At 29.0% G+C, this 17,806-nt stretch overlaps 1 protein-coding gene across 2 annotated transcripts in view; it reads right to left on the bottom strand.

Annotated features, from left to right (window-relative positions):
- Positions 1-12,735, bottom strand: part of LOC143194442 (ATP-binding cassette subfamily G member 4) — an 88,325-nt gene extending 75,590 nt beyond the window's left edge. For both annotated transcript variants that reach the window (XM_076401240.1, XM_076401241.1), the window contains exon 1: positions 12,399-12,735. In XM_076401240.1, coding sequence (XP_076257355.1) covers positions 12,399-12,495 — 97 coding nt within the window. In that variant the 5' untranslated portion in view covers positions 12,496-12,735. The remainder of the gene's footprint in view (positions 1-12,398) is intronic.
- Positions 12,736-17,806: the final 5,071 nt, after the last annotated feature.

Here is a 17,806-nt window from a genome sequence, read left to right as displayed (position 1 = left end):
ATATGGAAATATTCGTCATCTAATTATTTAGTCATAGGGTACAAGACAGCGAATGAAACCTTATTATCTTCTAAGGACTATTTGTCTTCTTAAAGATTTTTAAAACTTTAGATTTTCATTGATGAACAAAATATGGACACACAAGAGGCCCAGTCGAATGTTGCAGTTTTTATCACTACATCAATATCAGAAAAATTATAGATAGTTTCATTTCTATGTTTATGTTTATAAACCCAAAATTTTGAAATTAATTGAGTAGACTTTTTCAGACTTTAATAAGAAAACCTAGTAAAATACGAGTGTTTTTGCACAATTCCTTAGTGGTTTCCTCTGATGAGAAAAATAAATGGTTACGTTAGATATGGTAATTGTAGATTTAATAGCTTCGCTCCAAAGCGGTGGACGTTTGATATCTGTATAGACTCTTACATTTATATAGTCCATTCAAAATAGCAGTGACGAAAATATATTTACAGTTCAATTAAAAATTATAACGTGTTTTTCAAAAAGGTATTTAATACAAACGAAGAAATTCTTTTTGCGAAGTTATCTTTTCAAAATTGATTGTTTATGATGTTCAAAAACTGTTTACATAAATGAGTAAATTAAAATTTAAAAACAACATAATATCCCAATATTTTGTTGCAAAACTTCTGAACACTGATTCGCTTAATTTGTTCATTAAATCTTAAAATATGTTAAATATATTACTTTTACTTGTAAATTTATTAATTCTTTTTCATATATTTGCAAGTGTACTTTAATCTGGACTTTGTGGTGGCCATATCACTACGGAAATATTATTTTATGTAAACATAATAAAAATTCCTTTGTATTTTGAAGTCATTGTCATTTAATTTTATCACATTCCATACGCGCTAATAATTCGTCACCACTATGTTGATTTTGTATATTCGAAATGATAGAAGGTTTATCGTGTAGTCTCATTCACTTTATTCCATAAGATTCTCTCACTTCAGATTTGTATTCTTTGTTGTCTTGTCTTTTTAGGAAGGTTAACATATAATTTCAGTTCACGTTAGCATTTAATTATCAATTTAAGAGAAACATAAGTTAATGGGCTTTCAATTTTAATATTAGCAGCAGACAAGAACTGCATTTTAACTGACTTCAAAAAGCCGGTGGTTCCATGTATGTTTTATTTTCTTTTCTTCTTTCTTTCATATTCTTGTTTTTTATCGAAAGAAGGGAAATTTCAAAGCTTTCACGTATTTTTTATCCAAAATAATCACATATTAGTGTTTAATGTTTATGCTGAACTGATGTTCATTGTCATTTTTCTGTCACTGTCATTTAATGAAAAAGCCATTCAGCTTGCTTTTAAAGCACTGACCATATCATATAGGAAGTCGTAGAAATATAACAGGCAACTGCTTCTATGGTGTAGTGGTTAGAGTGTTCAGCTCACATGCGGAAGGCGCGGATTCGATTCCCGGCGGATGCAACGAGTTTTTGTTATTCTAGTTTCGTTAGAACATATGTCAAATCACCTAGGCTATAGCTCGGTGCCGAGCTCAAAAAATACAAAAATAATATAATTTTGTGACATATACACAAAATTAAATTACGAACAAAGAAATCTAATTTGTTGCTCGTACCAACTTCAAAGTGATTATTTGGTAGTAGTTAAAATAATATTGTAAATAGATAAATAGGTTTACGTAGATATTGAACTAAATTGTGTGTATATAATAACAATATAAAATACATCTAGTATATAAGTTAAATAAGGCTTTTGTTTATTTTTATTTAGTTATTACAACGACTATTATGTAAATATTTTATTTTAAAACGTTTGTTTGTGTTAAACAAGTTTAATTATTTTTACTTTTTAGTGAGTTCTTTATTTATTTTTTGAAGTCGGTTCAAATTTTTGTTAAAAATATTTTATACTGAATATCTTTTGATTAGTTTTTTGGTTGCTGGAGCGTGCGATTATTTTGTGTGTGTCATTGTGTTTTTAGATTTTCCAGCTCTTGAAATTTCATTTAAAGATCCTAGATGTTTCATCATCATTTCGTAGCCGGAGCTTGAGGAGAGTGTCTATTTTTCCAACGAATATACTGCTGTTGGTAACTCAGGACCTCCGGTATTCTTCGTCAAATCTCGCCACCGTTGTGGACTGGTCGCAACTAATCAGGTTTCGGATAATATCAGTTTCCAATTCTTCATATTGACCTTATGATATTGATTAATATATGGATGTGTATATGTTATATAATGGATAAATATGGTACTGGGTATTCTAAGAAATTGGTCTGGTTTCTAGTGACGTGATATGACGACTCATGTCTTTATATTATAACATAATTATAGTATTGTCTGGGTTTCGGTCCAACAAGTTGACTCTTCTTTCCAATTAAATAAAGTAATTTTAAATAAAAATAAAAATTATGGTTATAAACCACTTTTCAAGAGAATAAGAGATATTGCTGTTGTATTGGCTATCGTTCCGCACTTAATTGAAGCATATCTTGACATAATTATATAGAGTTTAGGCAAACGTACGCATTTCAAGTTGTAACGTCATCAAAGGTGTTCAGCAGAAATAATTCAGTTGAAGACTACTGGAATTTGGAGGCACAAATACTTTGAAAACCATTTCCTATGGGGTATACCATAGAAATTTCCGAAAAACAGTGCAACTCAGAAGATCTACAAAGATAAAATGGTGGATTGATGTTACAGGCAATACTCACAAATCATATAACTACAACAGTAAGCTGTACATATGGGCCAACGACTACATCTCCTTGATTATTTCTTCAGCAGGAGAGAGGTGTTATATAGCGCGATTAATGCGTTATTTGGATTCCACTACGAAATCGGTCTGGTATCTGATGACGTGATATTACGAGTGATTATACGTCCGCATTACGTCTATATTATAAAGGTCTGGTTTATACTACAGGATGATTTAATTGGCTGTGTCGTTAATTATTTAATAGTTCAATACGACTAGTAACTTCTTTTCGTAGTATTTTAAAGGAAGACAAGCTTCTGTTTCTAAACCTTATACGTTTCAGAATTTAACATGTAGTAATCATCAGTGACAGCCCCCAAGGTAAATACATAAGAAATAATGTTTAATTTTAATATTCTATATATACTTTTTATATATAATCGGCACAGTGCCTGGCGAACGTTTTCACAAAAAAAAATTATATAAACTTATCTGAGAAAAAATAACAGCCAATTAGCCATTAGAACAGGTATATATTTTTATGCCTCATTAGCGTAAATAGAATTTGCAACAAGACATGATTTTTAACTCTATTTAATTTGTTTGCTTCTGTAATATTGATAGTTATTAAATATATATAAGAAATAATATATTTAAGTATTTAAAATAATTTTGTTTTAATTTCAAATTACTAACTTACCAACAAATAAAATATTATGAATGAATTTACTAAATGTAATAGAAATAGCGTGATATAATTGGTCCATGTTAAATTACAATAGATTATAGCAAATAATAAGTATACTTAACTTGAACACTTAATGTCCAGTCATATTTATTTGATTTTTAAATATTAAAGGCATTTGTTAATTTTCATGTTACTTATATGTTAATTTTTGAAAATCGTTCAGCAAAAAATTGAACATATAAAATAGACAACAATGAACTTAATCTTGAAAATATTGTCTATTCGCCTGCGACCTTGCATCATCTCCCAAGTAATATGCGAATGGTGTTGCGAAATATTTACAAATTTGCAAAATTGTCATTGCAAACTTCTTTAGTATAATATTTGTGTCTTCAGCTGTTTATTCACTGAAGCTTAAAACGCACGCGTTTATACCTTGGCGTAGGTTAATGGGCGCAGATTCCAAATTTTTGGATGTGGTGCAAGTTTGATATAGTATTTTGTTTTTAGTTTACTTGCCAGTTCTTGTTGCGTTTGAATAATCAAAGCTTTAAAATAATTACTTCTAAAACGTTTGTATTAATCGATTTAATAACTTGTATCAATAACTTATCAGTAAGGGTTCAAAAGACACAACATCGACACATGTGTTTTTTAAGAGACTCATTCGGTATTCTGAATCTTGTGTCCGATCTTTTGAAAATATGCTTTAAATACAAGTTTAAACTAGATTTGTAGTGGTAAAGGTGACGGGACAGGACAGGCAACGATCGAATTCTGCTGGGGCATGTGCGAAAATGTATGTTTGTGATTGTTAGGTAATGTGCAAAATATGACAAAGAAAATTATCCCAGTCACGTCAGTAACCAGGCTGGGTAAGACCGGATGTCTTCTGGAATGACCTCCAAGTTGGTCATTCGCCAGCCTACACAAGATAGGAGACTCTAAAATATTAATAAAAATATTTGAATTACATCAAGTATGAACGAAATTTAAGTAGAATTAGAATGATGACTGTGAATTATGGTTATATGATGATTTTATGCTTTGACGAATGTATGTGCCGTTCTAAAGAAAAGACTACAGGGATGGACGTAGTCGTTGTCCCATCTGGTCAGCTTACAATTATTGCAAACTTATGTTTGAGCATCGTCTGTACGTTCGTCCGCAAGTTTGCCTTTGAAGATCTTCGAAATCGCTCTGTTTCTACTCTAATTTCCATGGTATCCCTCTATGTAATGGTTTTCCAGCTTTGGTGACTCCAGATTCCAATAGTCTACAGCTAAGAGACTGAACTACTGCAATCCGCATTTGGTGGCTTAACACCTTGAACTGTAATGCATATTCCAGGAATTCACGGACTAGGGGTGATTTTCAAATCTTGAATGAACTTTCACGACGGTGTCTATTTTTGGACATCTCCCTTGTTACACCATTCAATCTTAATACAAGCACCACATATACGTAATGCTACTAATACGTATCCAGGGTCGTATTAGTTGCGCGAACTTACATAAAGTTAAAAATGATTTAACTCAAAAGAGCTTAGTTCTTAACGATAAAATCACATTTGCCCCTTCTACTAACATAGCATATAAGCTGAAAAATTATTGGTAGGCCCTAAAAATAGTTTTTAAGTCAGACTACTGTACAAGTAAAGGATTAACTCGAGATAAATCTTAGGGTTATTTGTCTTTGCCTCGAGAAAATTAATCCCGTCTAAACTGACGTAAATTTATACCTACGCATTTTAGGATGCGAATGGAACACTATTGATCACCTAGACAATTCGACATGGAATATTATACTGTATTATTGGGCCGTCCAAATAGTTAAAAATGGTTATGACACGAAAAATGGGATATTTTACCAAGAAGATATATCATGATATCAATGGTTGTTTTTGATGTACAATGATGTACAGATGAAATCTGCTGCGAATTAATTTATAGCATTATAGTATTTGTCAAATATAAATAATTTAAGTATAAAGTTGTTTAAACAGGTGTTCATTATTAGTAGGAACATAAAAATATATATTTTCAAATTTTAAACTAAATATTCAAACTCAATAAATGTGGGTACAATCCGGAAGAAAATAATTTCACTAAAATATTTGCTAAAATTAGTATAATAATACGGAACAAGGTTATAGATTGTTTAGTTTAATAAGTTATAATTATAAAGTATAAATTCAACCTTTAAAATATTCAAATATTAGGAAAAAAGATTGATATAAGTGCGAAAGAGAAATCGAAGCCGGTTTAACCAGCGTTGCGAACAAGTACCATAGAAATATGAAATAATTATTTTCGCAACAGACATAAGTTTAACGTATTTTGATAAATAGTGCAACAATTAAATAATTAACTGGTAGGTATAAACTGTGGCTGAGATGTTTGTAAAGACATTTTTTGCATCTGTTATAGTAATACTTTGGTTTCGTATTACCTTGCGAGCTCCGAAAAAGACAGTGTTGTATTCAATGCTATGAGTATTTTTAATGTCTTTATAACGGTATAATTTATGTTACATTTTTCAATGTTTTTAGGCATTAATTCATGTGGCCTTTACTAACATTTGAATTTCGAAAGTATTTTTTTCATGTTACTCTTCAGGGCTAGTTTTTATATTTTTCTGGGAGTCTTTCGAATTAAGAAGCTGGTGTTATGACTGAAGCTCACGGTATATGGTTCCTTGTCACCCACAAAGCTCACAGTAAAGCTTCCTTGGTCGTCAACCCTGGATTGGCTACCATTTATCGTTTCAATCATTACTGTGTTTACCTGACGTAGTATCGCCATTCACCATCTCTTTCAAAAAACGGTAATTTCTGCCATATATTCAGCTTCTTTTTATACCCAGCCCTTTGCAGATAGTTCCTAATTATTTTTATGCGATATTTAGCTCATAAGAATTAGATATAGCGCTTATATGATGTTTGAATTCATAAGCATTCAGAATTATAAACACTTTTTACATTTTCAAATATTTAGTTTGCGTTTTCAGCTTTATAGAAGGAATACTGCAAAATAGAAGGTATTTTATCTTTGCTGTATGCTGTATAAATACAACTGAGTTAATCATTCACAAAACGGTCCAAGAAGTTTTCTTAGTACGAAATGCTATTAGATTTTTAAAGCCCGAAAAACAGAAACAATTTTAAAATAATTCTAACAATTCAATAGTTTATTTTGGATGTTGAGCGGAACAATGAATTAATTATACGATAAGATGATATTTTCAAGATAAGTTCAAGAAACAAAGATTAGAATAGAATCAGCGCTTACATCAGTAATATAACAGACAGAAAAAGAAAAAAAACTAAATATCCCACTCTTTTACGAATAATTCGAGCTTGTGGATAGTAGTATTTTAGCAGATAAATATAATACTGCTGCTAGTGAGTCATAACGTACATGAAGAGATGATTAATAAAAAGCTGCTACAATGAATTTTGGTTGAAAATACTTAGTAAATCAAATTAACCATATTTATTTTATATATATGGTTGATTTCAATGGTGATAACGTTTTAATTGAATTTTTCCAATAGAGTAGAGAGAGTTAAAATACCTATTTTTAAGTACAATAAAAATAATATAATGTAAAATGAAAAATTACAAGAAAAAATGTATTGATTATGATTGATTATGTGCTATTATATAAGCATCTACTAAGGCTGTTGAAATTAAATTATTTCTAATGCAATTATATTATAATTAAATACAAAATTCTTAGAAATAATGTTGGTGATTCTAAAAAATTAAAAGCAATATCAGATATGATCAATAGCGTTTACGAAAAAAAATTGGTGTTGTAAACATGGGAACTAGCCTTGAAAAGCACTTTTTACCTATTGTTTTTTTTAAGTAAAAATGAAGTTTGTTTATTAATAATCCATAAGTTAGAATAAACATAATCAACTTTTGGTTGAATTAAACGCATCTTAGACATAACGATTTTTTAATATATAGGAAGAACCGCTTAGATACAGATTGTTATTTATAGATGCCTTAATAATAATTCACGTGATATCGTGTAATTGGTCAGTCAAGGTCAAGGTGATGATTCAATGATGAAATTATGTTTTTTCTTTTGTTCTTATTTAGTTTTATATCTTTTGTTGTTTTATATATTGCATATAATATTTTTTAAAACGGATTAGTTAGTTTGCAATGCTCAATTCTTTCGGTTCGTCTAAATTATGCCACTTTTTCACTTTCTTTTGTTTGTCTATGTCATTTTTACTATGGATAAAAACATTTTGTATTTTAAATTTTGTATGAAATTTTGCACTGCAAATGGTACTTATGGTGAATTTGGATAAATAATCAGTATTTTATTGATAAATGTCTGGTACTTATCTAGCCATTGGCAGATGTGAGCGTGACATCAACAGATATATTAGCGTTAAACTTCTGTTTTAGATAATGAAAATGATAAAAATATACTTTCAGTGATATAAACAACTACAGTAAATTTGGAAGATACGGGTGTGAAAACTCAAAAGTTAATATCTTTGAAAAGAACGTCAGTTCCTAAGTTCATTGGACTGTCCTGTAATGGATGTCCCAAGAGAAAATTTATGTCTGTTCACTCCAAAACAAAGTGTTGCGTGCTGTAGTCGATGCTCCGTACTACGTTCATGATAAAATTATACAGCGTGATATCCATCTAGAACCCATAATGACTATAATTCAAAATACACTAAAACACATTGTGTTTAAGGCGAGTTATATTTATAATAATGCAAAATTTTTCATATTTGTTGAAAATAGAGATTATAAGATTTGATAGCTTTTGTGTTATGCCTATTTTGTATTTGAAAATATTTAGGAAATGGCTATAGTTATCACCTAAAATTATTATTATATTTATTTTCATTTATGATTTAATATATTTAATTTAATGCATTTAAATTGATTAATTAATGTGTAATATTATTCATAAATTTTCTAAATATTTACATAAAATGTTAGATACACTTACGTATGACATAAAACTTATTTTATTGCTATTATAGAATTTTTATTGTTCCCCTATTATAATTGTTATTAATACATTTTAGATTTTCCTGTGTTCATATGGCGAGGTCTCTGTGCTCTCCAGTGCAAAAAGAAGGCTAAACTTTTTTACGTATTTGTTTTGTTGTTATTATATTTTTGTAGGAAGACTAGGGGTGTCGGCCACCGAGAAAAATATCGATATTTATTGATATATCGTCTTCGATATTTTAAAAAATATCGATATATCGGAGAAAAAAAATATCGATTTTTTTTGCAATATATATTGAAAATTTTAATAAACCCTTATAATTAAGTATCAAAATATGCCAACTCTTTAAAATTGAATATCAAAATACCTTTAAACCGTTAAAATTACGTACCAATTTTAAAATAATTAATAAAAAATATCGAAAAGTATTGGCTAAAGAAATATATATAATATATAATACTATATATATATATAATTATAAAAGTAGTGATTCGAAAGTTTGCACAGCGAAGATTCTGCGGTATTTGAGGTCTTTCCATTTAGATAATTAATAGATAGATAACACTAAAAAAAATCCGGACAAGACCGTTTGATTAATTATTCTTATACTTATCTACCAGAGAACAAAAAAAATATATTAAAAAAAAATTTTTTAATAACCCCAAAATATAGGTGCATGAGAAAGCTTCATTAGAGGTTTGATGCTTACCTATAGTTATATGCTTATAGAAAAATAATAATAGATGATTATTTAGAGTGCTGATTAAATATAACTTACAGAGGTTTGCGTAATTATGCGATAAAAGATTAAATACTCTATAACATTATTAAAAAATATATTGTTGTTGATAAAATATTAATAATCACCCGATCTGATCATATCGCATATATATAAAGATCATTATACTAATATTTCATTCTTTAAGATTTACCGTTATTTTTTGTATCTATAATCTGAGCAACAAGAGTGTTATTTAGCGACCACTATGTGTCATTTTTTAAACGAGTGGTCCGTCACACACTGTTGCTGGATAAATTTACTGTTAAATTAATTTAATTCAAGTCTAAAGCCGTTTCTCTCGTAATTTTCTAGTACCTAACTGTAAAAATCCTTAACTTATAAATGGTGTGACATATGAGATGACATATGATATATTTTTTGGATTGTGTATAGCGGAGGTGGCCAACTTTTCTGTATATAAGATTTACTTTTTGTCTTAAAAGTGGGAAGAAGAGGTGTGAAATACATACTATGTTTATACTCTGTGTTTCAGTATAAGGTGCATTCCAGCGAGGTATAGATAGATGAGTAAAATATATGCTTAAAACTATATTTTATTTTGACTCATGAAGAAAATAAATTTCCAGACCCAGCTGATAGCAGCATCTCGTACATATGGTACCTAAAACATTCGATTTCTTGACAACTGCAATGTATAAACTCATAAATCATATACCATCATATATTATTTGTTCGCAAATATAAAAAAGTTGTTACAAAAATACACAGTATGGATGATAATTAGATATTTCACATTCACGTTTTTTTTGCCCAGGAAGATATATCAGGAAAGAATAATATGATTTAATTTTGGTTAATCTACTAATAGCTCGCTGAGTACATCTCGTGTCGAAATATAAATATACGGCAGTCTACCTACGTAAAAAACAATATTTATTTATTTTATACAATATATATTTATTTAAAGGGCTAAAATAACTCACGTCCAGAGGAATTAAATGAATATGGATAATTATTAACAATATTTATTAATTCAAAATAGCTACAGATAAAGACAGATTTACAATTTACTTTATTGCCTTAACATTAATGGAAAAACTGAGTATTTTTCTAACTAAGAAATCATAAATAGGTGTATATTCTGAGACAATAATAATGAGTCTTCAGTATAGGAATGAGTCAATTCATATAGATTAGTAGATCTGAAACAAGAATAGATATGTCGCTGCATTTGGTGGTACTGTGATATTCTTTTCGCTTGACATATTTCCAAAAAACTTATAAGATTAAGTTAGTTTGGAAAAATATAAATTTTGTTTGTTTCCTACAGCCCATACGAAATATGTTGAATGAAATATGAATTTCACACTTTCTAAATATTTTTTTAATAGGAAAATATATACATTCATTACTTGTTTGTCGATCTTATAATATTTTTATGTTTTTTAGATTATCCGCCTTTCCTGTATTAGGACCATTTAGGAATCATGTTTAAAAACACTTTAAAAGGGCATTTTATTCAAAACAATTGTCATAATACATGTTATATATGTAATGATATTTTACAGCTTTTACTCACTATTGCTTATCTCTTTTAAAACACGTAATTTTTTGGTGCTCCATGCCGTTATTTGTCATTGATTTCAAAATTATTACTTAATAACCACTGATAAATCGTAAACTAAAATCCACAATTGAAATTGGAGGGAGCAGCATCGCCGTAAACCTATAAATGTGTTTAATGAGTTTCGGCAGATAATTTTTTCAAATTAAAAAACAATATTAGCCGGCTTCGTTGGCGCAGTGGTCAAGACGACAGGACGGTCCTCCTACTGTTACGATAGTCGCGGGATCGAATCTTGCTGGGCATGGATGTACTTTATGTTTATGATTATTATTGTAAATGTTTTTATAGGCAACAGTAGAAAATTCGACGTGAATTACCATCATAATCAAGCCGGTAACCAGGCTGGGTAAAACCGGATGTCTTCTGGGATAGTTTCTAAGTTGGTCACTGGCGAGTGGGTAGGCTTAATACCGAGGACCGTGATACGGAGCCTACATTAAAACAGTAGATCCAGTGCAGATAAACCCTCGTTGGTGAAAAGGAGACTTTAAATTATTAAAAACAAAAAAAAAATGCTAATAAACGTTAACTGTTCGGTTAGGCTCTTTAACATTTGTTTACATTTGAATACTTCACATTCTCACAAATATATATCGCTGATCAAATTACAGGTAAGCACCTTAGGCTTTATACCTGATACTTTCATTACATTTCATTAGCGATCCGACCTTGTTGAAAAACCCTTATAATATACTTCAAGCTTCTGATCATATAAGTGGATTGGAATTTATTATACTAAATCGGAAAGTGCAATCTTATTTTCCACCGCATTCGATATTTGAAGGTCGTCGAATGTAGTTACGATGAAAAAACTTCTGTACTTTCATAATAGCGATTTGTAATAATTCTATAAAGTAACAAATAAGTTAACAATAATATAAAAACATTTTTGCATCGAACAAAAATTTTATATACGATCATGACCTTGGAGAGCCTACAAATATTTATCAATATAACTGAACAGACAATAATGAATCATAACTCCAATAAATACAAATCGTGTTGCGATAAATTTAAATACCGAAATAATTATTAATAATTTCGTCATACTTCAAATTATATCAGTAATTCATTTTGCAATTAGATAACATTTTTTGACATGACATAAACATAAACACGACGACTACTCAACAGATAATGTAAAAATGTGTTCTATTACAATACGATTAATACTGTAGAATTTTAAATAAATACGACCATTTAGTTTACATTGAAATGATAAAGAATTATTGAACTATTCAAAATAAATATTTATTAATTTTTGTGTTCATATAAACATACCAATTTTTTCGTAAAATGTGAATAGTGAATTTATAACTTTAAAAATAATGATGATCATGATACATTGTATTTAAACAAAAAAAATCTAAAAAATAAAGTTATTCGAACATAAACAACTTCGTTTAATATTACAGTTAAAATTATATGTAAAAATTAATGTACAGACTATTGCACATTATGACAATTAAGTTTTTTCCTTTTTACAGTCTAAATAAATGTATTTTTCATCACTGTATCTGCTGAACTATTTAATGACCGTGACAATTTTAAACTTTATCTAATTATTCACTTGTAAAGCTTCAAGAATCGATTGTTGACCTATTGTAAGACAAGGTCATCGCAAATTTCATATAATTTACCTTTTCTGCCCTGAGGCACTGCATAGCCTAGGTCCTGGAATTCGATATCCACGCGGGATTGTTCGGGTAGGACGGTGAGCCTTCCCACCGATGACATAGCTCTTCGAGTCGTTTCTAATTCGTCGTTTACATTAGCCCTTCCTAGGCCTTGAATTTATTCCGATTACCAAGGAAAATGTTCGCGGGGGAGAGATAATCACGATGGATGGGTGTCGCGGCGATACACGGCACCAAGTCTGACAAGCGGTCGGGAACTGGCACACCGGATAATACATAAACAAAGCGGCGTGCTCACGCCCCACTGCCGACGCTCACTTTGCGCTCTTTAGTTAGGAATGCGACGTTGCCGGTTGCTTCGAGCTGCGATTCTTCAGATTAAAAGCAACAAAAGAAAGGATTCGTAGATAGAGTTAGACAGGTGAGAAGGCATCGAAGTGCCGTTGATGTTACAGGGTGTACCAAAAAGACGTCAAGATATATATATATATATATATATATATATATATATATATTTATATATATATATATATATATATATTTATATATATATATATATATATATATATATATATATATTTATATATATATATATATATATATTTATATATATATATATATATATATATATATATATATATATATATATTTATATATATATATATATATATTTATATATATATATATATATATATATATATATATATTTATATATATATATATATATATATATATATATATATATATATTTATATATATATATATATATATATATATATATATATATATATATATATTTATATATATATATATATATATATATATATATATATATATATATATATATTTATATATATATATATATATATATATATATATATATATTTATATACATATATATATATAAATATAGTGTTTGTTAATTTACAGTAATATATTGTTATTATGTCATTATGTGTCATGTTTAGTTATATTGGTGAAAATTCGTATAATTTCTCTTAATCTTAAATTAGAAGATAACTTATATTTATTTGTTGTATGTTTATTAAGACAAAATTTCTTCGAAAACGAACTGTGAATATTGGCCGACGTATACATAATGCAGAAATAGTCCGTAACTATCGGTTAAATGGAGCTACAGAAGAAAACCTGACGGATAATGTAAATTCAAGAGACTAGATTTCAAACACACGTTTAAATAAAACTCAAGAGTAACACAATGAACGTCTTTGAGTTAGTAGATTGACAACGAGAGGAACGTCACGTTAGAATATAACGCGGAAATAGATTATTCGTCACATGTACAAGTTTCCATCGGCAATATAGAAGAAAAAGCAAAGATTGGTAAAGAAAAGTTTCACTTCCATTATTAAATATGCCATTAGAACCATTTAAAGATCTATTAGCTGGAATCACATCTAGATCAAAATTATGTTTGCCTAAAATATTTGCTTTCCACCATTTGTAGAAACAAAAGTCGTTCAGAATGATCCTCTTTTTCGGTTGTAATTTTGACTCAACATCAAGATTCAGGGCCAAGAGTATCATGAAATTCGTTCTTTGTTGTCAATGCCCGATGCCGATCCAGAATTTTTGCAAATTTATTTTATGGATGACGAAGACCAAAAATTAACACAAGCTGTGTATACAGCTACATCGAGGAGAGATAAATTGAGGCCGACTGATCCGTGTTAGCTAAGATAATAATAATTTCCGATATCACCAGTTATTTCATCAATACATACATATAATATGTGTGAGATAATGAAGTCAGCGATTACGATAAGTTAGGTTTAATCAAGTGAACTCTGATGCTATCATCAGTAATGTAGATGGAACAATTGATATCTACAATATCGGTACCGCATATATTCTTTAATCATCTTATACTGGTAGTCCGCGTCATATGCAAGAATATATTCAAGATGCTATGACTTTTATACGTGCATATGGTCGATCAGATCTGTTCATCGCATTATTGATTAGTATTAGTCACGCCACTAAGCAGGCCGGGTAAGACCGGATATCTTTTAGGATGGTCATTCATAAGACGGTAGGACAAATGCCGAGAAACGTGAGATTTTGAAATAACCAGACATTATTATTTAATTATAATACATTTAATTTCTCCTGTAGTTCTAATATAAAATGTGTATATATTAAGAGTGATTAATCATAAGAGGAGAAACACAGTGACAAACATAATATAGTAAACATATTTAATATTATTATAATATAATTTATTTAATCTGTTTACATATGACGATAACATATTTTATAATTATTTACTATAAAAATGCTATTAAATCACATAATGAGTACAAAATTAATATGTTATTGCCAATTCGATACACTGTATAATTACAGCTTGATTAGATGTAAATTATTTTTTAAATAGAATGTTACGCAACATATTTTTTGACTTATTTGGCAACAATGCCTTGGCGCTCAATACATGCGTCTGGTCTATGCGCTTTAATACTTTACAAACGTTTTAATACAATGGGAACTGTTTACATCATTTCCTTTAAAATTAAATCAAATGGTACAGACGTGTAAGTAGTTACAACGCTCTAGACATGAATGTATGCTATGTACTACGACTGTAATCATTGTATATCAAAACAAGATTTTAACGAGGCTGCATGTCAAGTTACCCATAAATTTATTAATTGAATATACATTAGTCAAATTTTGTTATTATTTGCCAATTGATATGATTAGGAAAAATCTATATTGGGATAGTTTTAATTAAATATTTGATTAAGTCTAATGCGGTTGAAAGCAAATGAGATATCTTATTAAAACCTTTGTTGCCGCTTCGTTATTATGTTCCGGATATTTTCGAAACATCTGAAAAGCTAATGAAATAAAAAACTTAACCCATCGCCATGGTTTAACATTTTAATTGATTAAAATCGAAAAAGGGTCAGAGATTAATTGTATTATACTTGTTTTAATTAACCACTAAAACGCTCTTTTATAACTGAATAAGAATAGAATTTTATAATTAAAAATTGTTATTTATAAACAGGGTTGAAAGTCTAGTATATTGTATCAATCAAAATTATCAGCGATTTATTTATGGCTAAAACTTACAATATCTTATATTCTGACCTAATAACAATATAAATATTGAAGAAGTTCCTTTATAAAAACATGTTGAGATAGATTAATTTCTTCAATGTGTTCAATGTAATGAAGATTACAATTCTCTAAATTTTAGAAATTAGAAATTATTTTAGGAATGTCTGCTGACTCATCTAACATATTTCCCTAGTTTGGAGTCTTAATATTTACTTATTCTAATACTCAGATTCATTCAGAAAATATAATCAGTTTTCCATTAGAAGTGTTTATTCCATGGCAGCGAAAGGTTACATATCTTGATATAGTAGAAAAAGAGTTTGTTTTTTTGTGTTAGAGTCCTTCCAAAGAGCGATCTCTCCTTTTCTAAATCTTCATTGCAATTAATTCTAAGGATATAATTTCAATAACAGGGGTTTAATGGCATTGATATACTGAACAATAATATTTGAGATTATAATAATGTATATATTAATAGGCTTAGCGAAAATTTTTCCTCTCTTTTTAAAGAAAATGGGAGCACTTGAAGGCATGAAATTTGCCATGGTTAAACCTTATATCGAGGAAACATTTTTCAGCTTAATATTTTTGTGTAATATGCTCTAAAAATAAATATATTTCAATAAAACGAAAAACGCCGAAATCAAGCAACCAGGAATAGCCGTCCGATCGGCTACTATAACGTAGTAGGATCGAATCTCGCTGGCGATAAAGGTTTTTCTTTAAGTTTAAAAGAGAAAATAAAGGATAGTGTTCGTTATAATTAAGTCAATGTCTTTTTTACATTTGAAGCGATATTAAAATTGAAACTGGGTGATTAAGACATTATTAAACGAAGTTATATAACTTTAAGCAGTGTCTTGTGTTAATTTCGGTTATTTCCATATTGTTGGAATTATTTATGAGTTTAGATAAAAAACGATTAAAATAGTATGGTCACATAATGTTATATTTTACATTTTTTGCAGAGAAAACAAATTAATGTGTCCGCTTTATGGGAAGGTATATACCGCTGTGAATGAAAAACCCGACATTGTGAAAATTTCATCCCAACGTAGATTAACAAAATTCGAAAATAACAAGAACCGTCTGTTTTCTTTTCTTACAAGGTATTTAGATTTCTGAAATCACGATATTGATTTAATTTGATGTTTGGTGAAGAAAAAAAAAGAAAAATTGTTCTTGTTTAAGGACTGTTGTTAATTGATATGATATTATATATGTTAACTGATTAATTCAGGTTTCATTAGTAAATGTATTTCTTAACAAGGCACTAATCGAAGATTGCAGATAATAAATACGTTAATTTGTGCATCAATAATTAAAATGAATATTGCATAGAATATTAACAGTAATAAAATAGGTTCATAGAATTTTGATTTGGACCCATGGGACATAAGACAAAGTAGAAACCAATAGATAAATGAAAGCTATAGAAGGCAACTAAATATGGGCTATCTGAAAAGGTGACACCGAAGAATGAAGTAAATAAGCAAAAAACAATGCAATTTTAAATTTAGGTAAAGAAATTATTCTTTTTATCAGCCTGATGTACTTATTGATTTTGTAATGTATATTTCAGGTGACAAATATGGATAAAAGATAAGAACTATATAAATTTAATAACATTGTTCTATTTTATGTTTGTTTCATGTATCCTATATTAATAGATTTGGTGTTACTGTAGAGCTGTTGAATGCTTTTTCGAAATAGACTGAGGTTTGAAAATATTATTTAGAAATTACATCACTTGATGTATACGGTAGGCAAAAAGAAGTTTTTGAGAAAGAGAAAGTTGCTTTTTACAAGACTAGATAAATCTAGACAGATCTGATAAGGCCATTTGATTCATATAATTTATAATTATCGTTTGCTATGTGATAAGACAAACATATTCGGACCGGCTAATTATTATATAAGTTTAATAATAATTTAATTATATAAATTCTTTTTATTTTAAATAGTTTTTTTTTCAATTCTGTACCAGTATATTTTCTTTATATAGATCAAATATTTGCTTATATAATAATATCCTATAAGGCGTACGTCAGTGCCGCAACTGAAGCAACCACTTACTTTGAAAATACGGAAATTTAAGTCAACCAAGTGACACTTTGCTCGATCAAGCGGCTTCTTCGAGCTAAGCCAAAAATAGCTTCTGCCTCCTGTGCCTGCATAGCGTTATATTATCAATTTTAACACGTAAATCGCGTAACATGCCATCGAAAGAGAATCCAGTTTTCCCAAAACAAATAAAGTAAATTCTCAAATAATCACCTCTATTTACAATAAGCAACATTAAATATAAATAATTTAGGGTTGAT

The sequence above is a fragment of the Rhynchophorus ferrugineus genome, unplaced genomic scaffold, assembly GCF_030347505.1.
Source record: "Rhynchophorus ferrugineus isolate W39M unplaced genomic scaffold, kcgeb_rfMv2 rfM3, whole genome shotgun sequence".
Lineage (NCBI taxonomy): Eukaryota > Metazoa > Arthropoda > Insecta > Coleoptera > Curculionidae > Rhynchophorus > Rhynchophorus ferrugineus.
Note: the sequence above shows the minus strand (reverse complement) of the source record. Positions and strands in the feature narration are given on the sequence as shown.